The 13834-nt window shown below is 45.3% G+C and overlaps 1 protein-coding gene across 1 annotated transcript in view; it reads right to left on the bottom strand.

Moving 5' to 3' along the window:
- Positions 1–13834, bottom strand: part of CLNK (cytokine dependent hematopoietic cell linker) — a gene marked incomplete at both ends in the record, with an annotated part of 88193 nt that overhangs the window by 47327 nt on the left and 27032 nt on the right. The window contains one exon of the mRNA XM_081082249.1: positions 13287–13332. Coding sequence (XP_080938375.1) covers positions 13287–13332 — 46 coding nt within the window. The remainder of the gene's footprint in view (positions 1–13286; positions 13333–13834) is intronic.

The raw sequence follows: 13834 nt of genomic DNA, 5'->3' as shown, positions 1-13834 counted from the left end.
CTCTTCATCCTGCTGCCCTTCCTCCCTTAACTCCTGCTCCTCTTCCTGTTGTTCTTCTTCCTCCCCCTCCTCCTCCCACTCTTCGTCCTCTTCCTCCTCAGCCAACACATCGATGCGGGGGAGATAGAGTGCCTGCAGGTGACTCATCTGACCCAGGTAGAGAGCAAATGTCCCCAGGGCGGGCAGGTCCCAGGTGCAGTGCACGTACACCTCCTGGATGCAGTCCAGCCGCACCCCATCCAGGACCCTCCTGACCCTCTGGAAGGGCACCCCAGAAATCCTCAGTGCCTTGAAGCACAGGTGTAGCAACCCTTCCCTCTGCTGGGCCCACTGGATCATGTGCATGAAAATCTCATCCTGGTCGCTTTCGTCGAAGAAAAGGTCTAGGAACACCTCCAAGGGAGCCAGGGGGTGCTCCATGTTGGGGATGGAGCTGTGCACAGTCACTGGTCTGGTCGGTGAGCAATTCTCAGGGCTGACTCCAAGCCACATATCCCAGAAGTTGGCACCTGTGTTCCTTAAATCCAGCACCCGCAGTTTGCACCTCCTGGGCCGAACCTTCTGGAAAAGCAGAACGTCAAGCGCTTCAAACACAGCGTTAAAGTCCGCGGCCCTGGTTGGGGCATGATCAGGGGGACGCTGCATCAGGACCCCCAGAGGGAGGACAGTGAAGGGCCAGGCTTGGGCCAATGCCTTCAGTAGCTGGGGGTAGCCTCCACCACGGTAGGCCATGGCGAACAGGTACGGGAAGAGCTCGGCGGGCAGGTACTCCAGAGCTGTGATGGCTGAGGCCTGGTCCCTCAGCAGGCGCTTTGCTGCCAGCTCCAGGAGTGTGGGTGGCGTCCGGATGCTCATCTTCAAGGTGCTCAGAAAGGAATCCTGCAGAAATGTCTGCTGTGACCGGGTTGGCTGGGGCTCGGATCTCAGACCTGCTGGAGAACCACCGTACTGACTGCAGAGCTGGAGGACTCTGAATCTCTCCTCTGGTGCCTGAGGTTTTTATACACCTTCTCAAATGCTAACATCCAATCAGAACCCCTGGTCTAAACCCCATAATCCTAATGGGATTTATGCGTTTCTCCCTATTAATTGATTGACCCAGATATCCGTTTAGGAAAGAGAAAGTTAGGGAGGGGCAAGGTTGAAGACTGGCTCATTGATTCTTTCTTCTGTCCCTCCCAGGAGGAAAAGGGTGGGTCTCCTCTGGGAAAGATGAGATTAGCTCAGCAACTGGGTGGAGAAGATTAAATCTAAGAATGTGATTAGAGGGAAAGAGGCCAGGCCTGGGAGTTAGACATTTTCAAGTCCGAAAGGCACTGAAGGCAGATGCATGGGCTCTTTTGGGATCTTGGAGCCTGGGAGAGAAATAAACATGGGCCCATCACACGTAACCCTGTCACATCATGGCAGCTGCCACGAGGTGATGTTAATCTGTGGGTCAGGGTTCTTCCACAGAGAACCCTTCCCAGGTAGCAAGTGTCTTCCCTCACTACATAGTGTCTCCATGGCCCCTTTTCTGCCCTCACGGCACCCCTTCACTTCACCACACCCCCAGTGATCTCCCTTATGATCATCGGCCCTCAGGTACCCTCTTCAGTAAGCCTGTCCCCCAATACCACTCTGTTCTGTATTTGTCTGACAGCCTGTTGTCTGCTGGACCAGAGGCTCATTGAAGCCAGGGGGCAATCATGGCTCCTTAGATCTCTGCTGTGACCGGGTTGGCTGGGGCTCAGGTCTCAGACCTGGTGGAGAACCACCGCGCTGACTGCACAGCTGGAGGACTCTCCCATTGTCATTTTTTAATTTGACAATCTAAGGGAAAAGAAGTCAGATATTGCATGTTTTAAAAATCTTTGTGGCACACTGATTGAAAGTCACTGGCTTAGAGAATTGAAATACAACAAACTAAGGGTTAGAGATGAATATCAGAGAGTCCATCAGTAAGAAAACCGGACCACACAGGAAGCAATGTGTCATGTTGTCATATAGCTTTGAAGATAACCTGCCAGAAGCTGGTCCATCCTTGCTGCTTGACACAGTCGCTGCAGGAAAGAAACATCTGCACAGCTTATGTTTCAAGGGACCTGGCGTATATAGCATACTGTTCTTTTTTTTTTTTTTTTTTAATATATTTTATTGATTTTTTACAGAGAGGAAGGGAGAGGGATAGAGAGTTAGAAACATCGATGAGAGAGAAACATCGATCAGCTGCCTCCTGCACATCTCCTACTGGGGGTGTGCCCGCAACCCAGGTACATGCCCTTGACCGGAATCGAACCTGGGACCTTTCAGTCCACAGGCCGACGCTCTGTCCACTGAGCCAAACCGGTTTTGGCTAGCATACTGTTCTTAATATGCTTGCTCCCCTTAGTGCTATGTGTTTTAACCAAGGTCACCTCTTCGAGAAAGGTTGTTTCCCCAGGTAGGGATTTTCCCCTGAAGTTAGGGAGGGGATAAAACCCCTTCACTAAATGCCTGGCGGGTAGTTAATCACTTTAACTAAGAACAATCACCCTTAAGCTACATAATCTTTACTCCCTGGAATGGAGATAAGAAACGCCCTAACCTTTGGAATAGAAATTGTCAGGATTAAAATCAACTGGTATAAATACAGATGTAACAAGACAATAAAAGAGAACCAGAACTTGGCTGGAGATCCTGGCTAGAGATCCTGGCTAGGCTGCTGATTAACTGAACACTGTTTCCGTGTCATTCCTTCATCGCTGACTCTGTCCACACCTTGGGGAACCCCTGGACCTGCTGGGGCTGGACCTCAACAATAACCCAGATAAAATCGAACCAGGCTTTTTTTTTTTTGGGGGGGGGGGGGAGGGGGTGCTTGTTTAAGAAAGTGATAATGCCTCAGGTATTTGGGCTAATGGAAGAGGATATGATTGGAGTTGAATTTCTTGAATTTGAATCTTAATTCTGCTACTTACTATGCGCAGAATCATAGAAGGTGGTCAATAAATACTCATGAAGTCAACAAATGGATTGAGGAACGGCTGAGTTTTCACATCGGGAAAAGCTAGGAATGTTACACTTCATGGGAATTCGTGGGGGGAATAAATGATTTAAGAACTTTCAGTCCATGGCTTTTATTGGATACCCACTGTTACTAGGATTATTGTTAATGGGCAATTATGTGCTTCCCTGTGAAGTACATAAATATTCTCAAACTCTGAAGGTTTTTATGTCTATCACACAGGAAGACCCAAATATTTCTTCTTCTAGGTCTTTCCCATCTTGAAATGGAATAAAGCAGGTTCACGGGAACGCGGCTGGCACGATCGCCATCTGGCGGCCACAAGTGGAACTAGCACCCTCTGACCTGGGTCATCATGGGCTCTCCAGTCTGAGACAAGGCAGATCTCCTTTTAGCTGCAAAGTGGACAGCTTCTTGGAGGTAATGTAGTGAGGTGAGCACCGCATGGCTGTGCAATCCGTTGGTCCCAGTCTGACCTCTATCACTTATTGGGTTGAAACCATGAAGAATTGCTGGAAGCCAGTCCATCCTTGCTGCTTGACACAGTCGCTGCAGGAAAGAAACATCTGCACAGCATATGTTTCAAGGGACCTGGCGTATATGGCATACTGTTCTTGATATGTTTGCTCCCCTTCTTGGCACTATGTGTTTTAACCAAGGTCACCTCTTCGAGAAAGGTTGTTTCCCCAGGTAGGGATTTTCCCCTGAAGTTAGGGAGGGAATAAAATCGCTTAACTAAGTGCCAGGCCGGTAGTTAATCACTTTAACTACGAACAATCACGCTTAAGCTACATAATCTTTACTCCCTGGAATGGAGATAAGAAACGCCCTAACCTTTGGAATAGAAATTGACAGGATTAAAATCAACTGGTATAAATACAGATGTAACAAGACAATAAAACACAGAACCTGGCTGGAGAACTAGACAGAACTTGGCTGGAGATTCTGGCTAGAGATCCTGGCTAGGCTGCTGATCAACTGAACGCTGATCAACTGAACGCTGTCTCTGTGTCATTCCTTCTTCGCCGACTCTGTCCACACCTTTGGGGGCCCCTGGACCTGCTGGGGTTGGACCCCAACATCTCAATATTAAGAATGTTTCAGCCTCACAGGGGTCTGTGAAGTTAAAGCAAAACCTCCCGGAGAAGAAGATTGTCTCACCAGAAGTTTTTGTGGCGTGTCCTGAGCAGCTTGTAACAATTTATAAGGCTGGTTGTTTCATTTTCAGGGGTTTTGCAACACAGTCATTAAACACAGCCATTATTAAAAAATCCTATATAATAAAGCCTAATATGCTAAGTGTCTGGTCTTCCGGTGACCGGTTGACTGTTCAACCAATCAAAGCATAATATGCTAATGATATACTAAGGTCACTCAACTGCTCACTATGATGTGCACTGACAACCAGGGGGCAGACAGTCAACTGGTCCACTAGTTGCTATGATGTGCACTGACCACCAGGGGGCAGATGCTCCGACCAGTAGGTTAGCTTGCTACTGGGATCAGGACCATGGGGACTGAGTGAGATGGGCCAGACACGCCCTGGAGCCCTCCTGTGGTCCCTCCATAGGCCTGATAGTGCACTGATGGAGTCCCTCCACCTGGCCTGAGCCCTCTCACAATCCTGGACCCCTTGGGGGATGTTGGAGAGCCGGTTTCACCCGATCCTGCAGGCCACTCCCCTCCGGACAGGTGCCAGTCGCAGGACTCACAGCTGGTTGGGCGGGAGCTGGCAGCAGGCGCAGTGGGGCCTGGATGAGTGGGAGCGGCAGGTAGGAGCTGCAGATGGCATTGGACTGCGGGTTTTAGCCCAATCCCCGCAGGCCACCCCGAGGGACCCCACCAGTGCATGAATTTGTGCACCAAGGCCTCTAGTAAATTATATAAATGTGCACTGGAGTTACATTCAAGACAAAGGTTGCACATGGTCAAAACTCACAACTTCCTCATTCTCCCACTATATTTTATTAGCATCTTTGCTGTTGAAGTTATGTCTCTTTATTGTGTCTATGGTGGAAATACCATGAAATGGCATCTCTTCCCCCAGCGCCAGAATGAAGATCCAACTATTTCATGTTGGTAGCTGCAAGTTTGCCATAGTGGGAGTAGGGAGTATTTATTTACACCATGAACACCGGCCAATGATATAAATCAGGGTTTGATTTCCTCTTTTGCTGCTTGTCTGGGCTTAAGAAAGTGATGGAGAAAATGCTAATAAAGCAAATTAAATTTAAAATTGTGTTGCATCTATATCCATTGTGAAAAGAGGAAAATCGGGCAACTGAGAGTTCCTGTGGCTTCACATACTGTCAGCACTTGGTGTTGTCAGCATCTGGATGTAGGCCATTGGAATAGGTGTGGAGTGGTATCTCGTTGTTTTAATTTGCATTTCCCTGATGACACAATGTGGGGCCTCTTTTCATATGCTATTTGCCATCTGCACACCTTCTTTGCTAAGGTGTCTGAAGATCTTGGACTCATTTTTTAACAGGATGCATGTTTTTCTTACTGTTAAGTTTTACGAGTCCTTTGTATATTTTGGATAGCAGTCCTTTATCAGTGTGTCCTTTCAAACTACTTTCTCCCAGTCTGAGGTTTGTCTACTAATTCTCTTGATATTGCCTTTCACAGACAGTTTTTATTTTAATGAAGTCCAGCTTATCAATCATTTCTTTCATGGATCGTGTCTTTGGGGTTGTATCTAAGAAGTCATCACCATACCCAAAGTCACCTAGGATTCCTCCTATGTTATCTTTCAGGAGTTTTATTGTTTTTATTTTTCATTTAAGGCTATATTCCCATTTGAGTTAATTTCTATAAAGGGTATAAGGTCTGTGTCTACAATTTTTTTTTCCATGTGATTACCCAGTTGTTCCAAGCACTATTTGTTGAAAAAATATCTTTGATGCATTGCATTGTCTTTGCTTCTTGGTCAAAGATGAGCTCACTATACTTATGTGGGTCTATTTCTGGTCTCTATTCTGTTTCATTGATCTATTTGTTCTTTCACTGTCTTAATTACTACAACTTTACAGTAAGGCTTGAAGTTGAGTAGTGTCAATTTTCCAACTTTGCCCTTACACATTACTAGTATTTTCAGAGATCCAGTCTCTAAGCATTTTCTACTGCTTGTGACCTGGTTTTGGTGCTACAACTAATGAGCTGTGTGACTCAATACAAATTGCTTGGCCTCTCTGAGCTTTGGCACCCTTCTCTGTGATTTAAACAGTTGGAAAAGAAGACATATAAGACCCAAGAATTTGTTTCTGGATAGAAGGGACAATGGCACAATAGAATGGTCACAAATAGGGTCTTTGAAGTCACTCAAGTGGGTTCTGATCTCACTTCTATCACTTAACTGAGTAACTTTGGGCAAGTTATTTAAAAGCTCTGGATTTCTGTTCCTTGGATGGTTAGGATTAAATAAAATAAGACTATTTTTTCACTTAGTTACCATTCAATTTGTGTTAAACATATGTAATACCCTTTATCTATGAAATATGATCATGAAAACCAACACCTTTAGAAACAGACCATCAGTATAAGTGGAGAAATAGACTCAGGACAAAATACTGGCCTCAGTCACGGGACTGCCATGACTAAGAGTTTCATGATGTATGAAAGGGAACCATGAGGCTTTGGAGTCCTGATGACTGATTATGGGAGAGTGATACGAAGCAACTTATGATCCAAGTAGTTCAGGTATATTTGACAAGGCCCGTTTGAGAAACCCCTCCACGTATTGACTTTCAGAAGTGTATTCCAGCAATAAATTGCTGAAACCAGTCTTAGGGTCGAGGGGGGGAGGAATTAAGGCAAAGTCAAGGATGTGGGAAGGACCTACTTGCTTTGACAATGCCTCAAATAATTCATAAAGTACAATGTTTTAGGATCATGTATTTGAACAGCTTTATGCTGGGGTTAGAGAGGAATGTGGGATAAAAACGTCTCCCCAAAACGAGCCAGGGCAGCCGTCTTTCCTGCTGACGTGGTGTCCTGGGAAACGGAGGAAGGCTGGGCAGTCAGGGTGAGGTGAGGGGCTAGGACTGAAGGGGGTGGGCCTGGGCTGCGGGATGGGTGGCTTTGTGCGCATGAACCACAGCCATGGATTCACACAATCCTAGAGACCCTTGAGTCCACTATATTTCTATGAGGGCTATTAGGGCCCAGTGAGGGAATATGATTTGCCTATGTTTAAAATTGGAGCTGAGCCCTAGCTGGTTTGGCACAGTGGATACAGCGTAGGCCTGCAGACTGAAGGGTCCCGGGTTCGATTCCAGTCAAGGGCACATGCCCGGGTTGTGGGCTCTATCCCCATTGTGGGGTGTACAGGAGGCAGCCTATCAATGATTCCCTATCATCATTGGTGTTTCTAGCTTTCTCTCCCTCTCCCTTCCTCTCTGAAATAAAACAAAAAATTAGAGCCCAGATGGGGCCAGAAGTAACCCAGGCTACTTGCCTTGCCTTCTGGAGGCACCCACCTCATGGGACTGTGTGATGGAGGACCCTGGGCTTGTCTCTCAGTGGTCCTAAGACACCGACAATGCTTATCTAATACCTGATCAAAATGGGCTCAATTTTAGAGTTGATTTAATAAATATTTACTGTGCATCCACTATGTGCCTGACGTGGTGCTGTGCATGACTGTAGGGACAATAATGTCAATGGCGGTGGTCTCTGGGATCGAGGAGTCTAGCTTATTTCAACATTTACCTAGATCAGATTTATTCTGTATGCTGAGCACCAGCTAGAACCTTGTGGGTCGCGAACAATGAAAATACACCCTGCATATCAGATATTTACATTACGATTCATAACAGCAGCAAAATTACAGTTATGAAGTAGCAACGAAAATAATTTTATGGTTGGGGGTCACCACAACATGAGGAACTGTATTAAAGGGGTGCGGCATTAGGAAGGTTGAGAACCACTGAGATAGACAGATGCTCAGCCTACAGAGAGAGACAGGCAGACACCCAAGTGCTGGGTGAACGGCAGAGGTAAAGGAGGCGGAAAGAACTCTGGGAATCACTAGCTCAGTGTGGGGGTCCTCCATGTCCCAGCGACTGTGCTGTGGGTTCTGCACCTTTAACACACACAAGTGCCTTATGATGTAGTACAGTTTTCTCCATTTTATAGAAGCCTAACCTTGGAGAGGGAAGATACTTGTAGATTCCATGTTTGGAAAGCATTACAGCAGGGGTCTGAACCCAAGGCGCCTTGTCCCCAAGTCCAACATTCACACAACCACGTCCGAGCTGCTCCAGGCACCAGAAAGAACACTTGACGCCCCCTGAGGTGACCGTCTCACACCTCATCCCAATGTCCCTTGTTCTGCAAAGCCCTTCCTTAGGTCCCACAACACGTAACAGAGAACTGGCCAGCCTTGGGACAACAGGGGCCAGCCCTGGCACGAAGCAATTTTATACCAAGTGACCTTCTCCCCTGGCCATTATCACAGAGGCCTGCGTCCGCCTGTTTTTGAAAGTCTCCTACTTGTGGCTACTTTATATGTCTCTATCGGAAAACACAGGTGCTACGCCAAGCAGTTATCACGCGCCTTTCCTTTGCTCTGAGCCGCACTGTCTGTGGTGGTGAGTCAGAATACTGCCCTGTCGTCTCAATGATTGGTTTTTAAGGGTTTGCAACGTTCACTTTGAATTGAATATTGTATTCATGCCTCTGTTGCTTTTGAGCCGGGGGTTGTGTCTGAAATAAATTTAAATCTGTTAAGGATATAATATATAGGACGCTAACTTCTATCCTTTTTGTGATATTTTGTGTTGCTGTGTTCCGCCACTAGACGGCAGCACCCTCTATCAATTCTCGTCTTTCTCCACAAGGTGGATGAGTAGGCTATAGGTTAGGGAACAGGAGGGGGACTTTGCAGAGTAAATTTTAGATACTAGCACAAACAGGGGAACTCTGGGGCCCTTGCCATAGTCGACAAAACCCTGGGTTCTGGTCTGGGCCGTGACTACTTGCTTGGTGACCTTGAGCAAGCCACTTCTCCCGCTACACCCCCTTGTATAACGTGAGGGAGTTGAACCAGACTAAAGTCAACGTCATCTCTGCTTCTGATTCCTTTGGCATCTCAATCCGTTTGAAAGCCAACCAGTAGAAAGGTCTTTCGATGGCATCATGTGGAGTTCTATTTTGCTTCTTTTCAACCGAGCTCATGTTTCTGGATTTGCATGTTCAGTCACCTCTGTGTAATTCTCTCTTTCTTTTCTTGGGTAGCTTATTGTATTTTGTTATAAATTCTTTCCTGTGTAGGGTGTGCTTGTCACTTCAAAGGAAATTGGTTTAGAGTTTGTGTTTGGTTTACTAGCACACCCGAGGCAAAGAGAAATTCATGTTAGCCTCCCTCACTCTCAGCGTTAGGAAGCTAAGCCGCACCACGTTTGAATATGACAGCCATCCCCATTTGAAAAGGTGATTTCTTCTGAATCTGTGGTTAATGCTAATGGTTCATCACAGACGACTTATGCTATATATATGTACTTTGCCTTCAAGTAAAACTTTTATCCATTTTCAGGAATGAAAATAAAGTCAAGCTTCAGGGAAGATAAGTTCTTAAAATCTGACGGTTTCCAGATAATGTCAGAAGATGATTGTAAGAAAAATGACATGAAATGTACATTAACATAAATCTATAACTGCTCAAAAGTATCACCATAAAATCCTGCCATTACTGAACCACCCGGTATGTTTTTTTGTGAGAATGAATAAATTATCTGAGAATGTGTTTGCATCAAAAACACAGAAGTTTGTAATAAACACATAAATCATCGAAGCATTTTCTAGCAAGAGGCCTGATCTTAAAAACAGGGGCATTCATATCAATTCTGCCCCTTCCAGCTTCCTCCTCTGTGTAGTACCTTCGAGCTCTGGGTGGTAATGGAGAACCATCAATTATGGATGTGTGGGAGGATGTAAAGAAAATAATTCCTCCTGAAGTTTTCCACACCCCCTCCCCCACTCCCCATAAGCCTCATCTTCTCTACTCCTGGCTTTCACTGAGGTACTCTCTGTAGTTTTGGCCTCCGTTTAGACTGGGGTCTATTTTAAAAAACCAGTCCTATTTTTGAAGCCATGGTACCCACATTCCAGCCAACATCCCCTGTAAAATTAACAGCACTAACTTATCTCTGAAAGGTATGTCCTTGTTGCTCTCCCTGAAGACTTGGTTTGCTTTCTGTGTTATGGGCAATTCATATCCATACAGCAACATGATCCCCTTTTTGCTTAGGCTACCGGGAAGCTCAGAGGCCAATTAATATCTTAATCTTAATAGAATGTAGTGATGTGTGCCTGAGGATCCCGAATTTTATCTTTGTCATATGGGCTACCTAGATTTTTCTACGATTTTTATTTTCATTTTCTTCTATTTTATTAAGCAAATTTTTGTTAATGACTCCAATCTCTTTATGAGAAGAGGCAAAGTGTAAATAAAGAAATGAAAGGATAATTGTGATGTTGTGATTTATAACAAGAAATATATATTTGGTCTTCGTCCCTGTGGTCCCTGTGTCTGGCCCAGAGCTCCCAAATCCCTTGGAATTTCCTAAGCGGTGAGAACTATAAAGGCGTCTTTTGTTATGTTAATGAGGCAAGTTTTAGGCCACACCTAAGGGTGCGGGTGGGAGCTGTTGCCTGTGGAGCCATTCATGGACTCAATGGGCTGGAACTTTCAGTCTAACTGGAAGTTGGGAAGGGGAGGAGGCTGGAGATGGGGTACAGTCACCAATGGCCACTAAGGTAATTACTCTTATGCATGTAATGAAGCTTCTGGTTGGTGAACACCTGGAGATTCAGGGAGCATGGAATCTCCTCACCTTCTCCTCACGCCTTGCCCTGGGCATCTTTTCCATCTGGCTGTTCCTGAGTTATAACCTTTCATACTAAACCAATAATCTAGTGAGTAAAATATTTCTTTGGGTTCTGTGAGGCACTCCAGTCAATTAATCAAACCCCAGGAGGGGGTAGTGGGAATCTCCAATCTATGGGCAGTCTGTCGGTCAGAAGCAGGTGACAATTGGGACTGAGACTGGCGTCTGCAGTGGAGGGGGGAGGTGGTCTTGTGGGACTGAGCCCTCCACCTGTGGAATCTCAGGTTATGTACCTGGGGGTAGATAGAGACAGAATTGAATTGACAATTCTGGTGTCTGAGAGTAGTTCAGTGGTGTGGGGTAAAAAAGCCCCCAACCACACATTGAAGTTGGGATCAAAACTATTTTAATAGTTAAACATAGATATTGACAGGTAAAATAATGCCCAAAGAAGCTTCTGTAATTAAAGAAGTAAAGGTGGATATCTATAGCAAACTGTAAAAAAGAAAAAGAAAAAAGAAAGAGAGAGAGAGGCATTGAGAAGTCCTGCTCTTGTCTGGTTTCTCCCCAGGACTCATTTCTCAATGAGCATCTACGAGGGTCCAATTGTGAGCTGGAACGTTTGTATATCAAATGCTCATGGCCTGTTCTGGGATCTCTGCATCTGGTCTTCCTCTGTGTCAAGAAGCATGACAATACTGCCGGCTGGCATGGCTCAGTGGTTGAGCATCAACCTATGAACCAGGAGGTCACGGTTCGATTCCCAGTCAGGGCACATGCCTGGGTTGTGGGCTCGATCCTCAGTGTGGGGTGTGCAGGAGGCAGCCAATCAATGATGTTCTCATCATTGATGTTTCTCTCTCTCCCTCCCTCTCCCTTCCTCTCTGAGATCAATACAAATATATATTAAAAAAGAAGCATGGCAATACTTTTTATACTGATGCACCTGGTGTTTCTCAGGAGCAAAATGCATCAGTTAATGGAGAAGAGCTGTCACGAGTGCTGAGTACATTGAAGCTGTTGCCACTTTTAAGGACTGAAGAGGACTGATATGAAAGCCCCCACTTTCGGGGGATTAGGAATGGGGTAGGAGGAAGAAGGGGATCTGGGAGGCTATGCAGGATGGAGACAGAGATGTACCAGGAGTAACTATTGTTTCCACCATTGCAGCATTCTTCTTACCTCTACTAATGCGACAGAATTAAATAGTCATACAAGCCCTGTTCCCTTTATGTTTTAATGACTCAGCTGGGTTAGGTGACTCACTTAAGGACACACCGCCAGGGAGTGGCAGTGCTTGGGTTTTGGCTACTCTCATTGTTCCTTCCACCATGTTTCCTGGTGCTGAGGTCATCTCTTTGCTCTTCCAGGTCCACCCTCCACCTTCTCCACCGCACTCTCTGCCCTGGGACCAACTAGAATGGGCCATTTATGGGCTGTCCTATGCTCTGCTTTCTGGTGGGCTCAGCCTTGGGGAAGCCCCAGGAGATAAGAGGGAGGCCAGGCATGTGTTTCCTTCGCTTCCACCTTGTGTGGTCCACTAGGCTGGTGGTGTCCCTCAACCAGTGGTCACTGTTCCTCTGAAGGCACGGTGCCCCTTCTGGTCTCCAGCCACTGTCCCCTCATTGCTCTGGGCCCAGGGGGTGGTGACAGTGGCCACTGTTTTAGCCCCAGTTCTGGCACCATCCCTCGTTTTTCCCCTATACCCACACCCCTCAGCAAACTGCTCCTTAGTAAATAAACTACCTTAAATTACCCTAATTTGGGTGTGCTGTTTCCTGTTAGGACCCTAACTTTCTCATTAAAGAAAGTGTGGGATTAGTAATATGTTGTAGAACATAGCAGTAGACACATAAAAGGTGAATTTGATATGTTTCAGTTATTGGGAAATATAAATCATGGGATTGTCATCTTTTCCAATTGGGCATTGTGAGAGAGGATGGGGACACAGGGGAAAATAATGAGAAATTATGGTGGATATGATCCTATTACATTTCTTTGTCCTCTATTTGTGCTTTGAGCACCAGTGACATTGATTAGTTCCCTTCTGCCTCTTACTTGTATCTTCATCTCCAAATTGAGCTGCTTTGCTTAAAGCTTTAATATCTGTTTTCATATTAATTAATCAAGATTTTAAAATTCAATTTCTAGCTTGTGATTTTATTGGGGGTATGCTTAGAAAAATAACTTAGAGGTTAAATGCAATCCATAAGTTTTAAAACAATTTCTTTCTGAAATTGCACAACACAGAATATGAGTTTTCACAATCGATTACTTCATCAATAAAATAAGGTGATAAAAAGGCATAAGATGTATGAGAATCTTTGAAAAAGTAGATATTTCATGAAGAATGAAAGTTCAATAGATCTCCCTGATTTAAGAAAACCTGTGACCACAGACAAAAATGCAAAAAGATTTTGGAAGCAAAGAATTTTACTTCTCTGTCAAACGTTGTGACTTGACTTTACCTTTAGCATGTTGGCTTCTGATGTCCTTGGTAGTGGGTTTGTCCACCTGTAGAAGACAATGGGGCACCATTATCTCTTACATCGTGACTGTGATACCATATAATGTCCTACTAATCATGACTATGGTAACATATAATGTCCTACTACTCTGTCTGGTTAGAGTCCAATGGATAAAGGCATAGGTCTCTGGACTCATTGTTCTTAGTGATCACCACGTGTGTACGGTTGGCAGGCAGTCAATACATGTCAGTATTTGTCCCCCATGCCAGTGAAGAGTGTAGTGGCCTTGGGTGGTATTTGTCATAAAAATACTTGGGTTTGAGATCCAAGCCTGCCTCTGATTGCGGTGAACCTTTGGAAAGGCATTCAGCATGTTATGAACCTTAGATTTTTCATTTTTATAATAGGGACAATACTTAGTCAATTCATGTCATTGAGCTGTTATGAAGACCAACATACAGGATCAAGGACACTGGAAGCAATTGAGCAGGCAGATCACCGTGTGGCCTCTCTTGGCTACCTGGTTTGGGCTTTCACCTCCATCATGT

Source organism: Myotis nattereri (genome assembly GCF_964212035.1).
Source record: "Myotis nattereri genome assembly, chromosome: 1".
NCBI lineage: Eukaryota > Metazoa > Chordata > Mammalia > Chiroptera > Vespertilionidae > Myotis > Myotis nattereri.
This window is presented reverse-complemented; position numbering and strand designations above follow the sequence as displayed.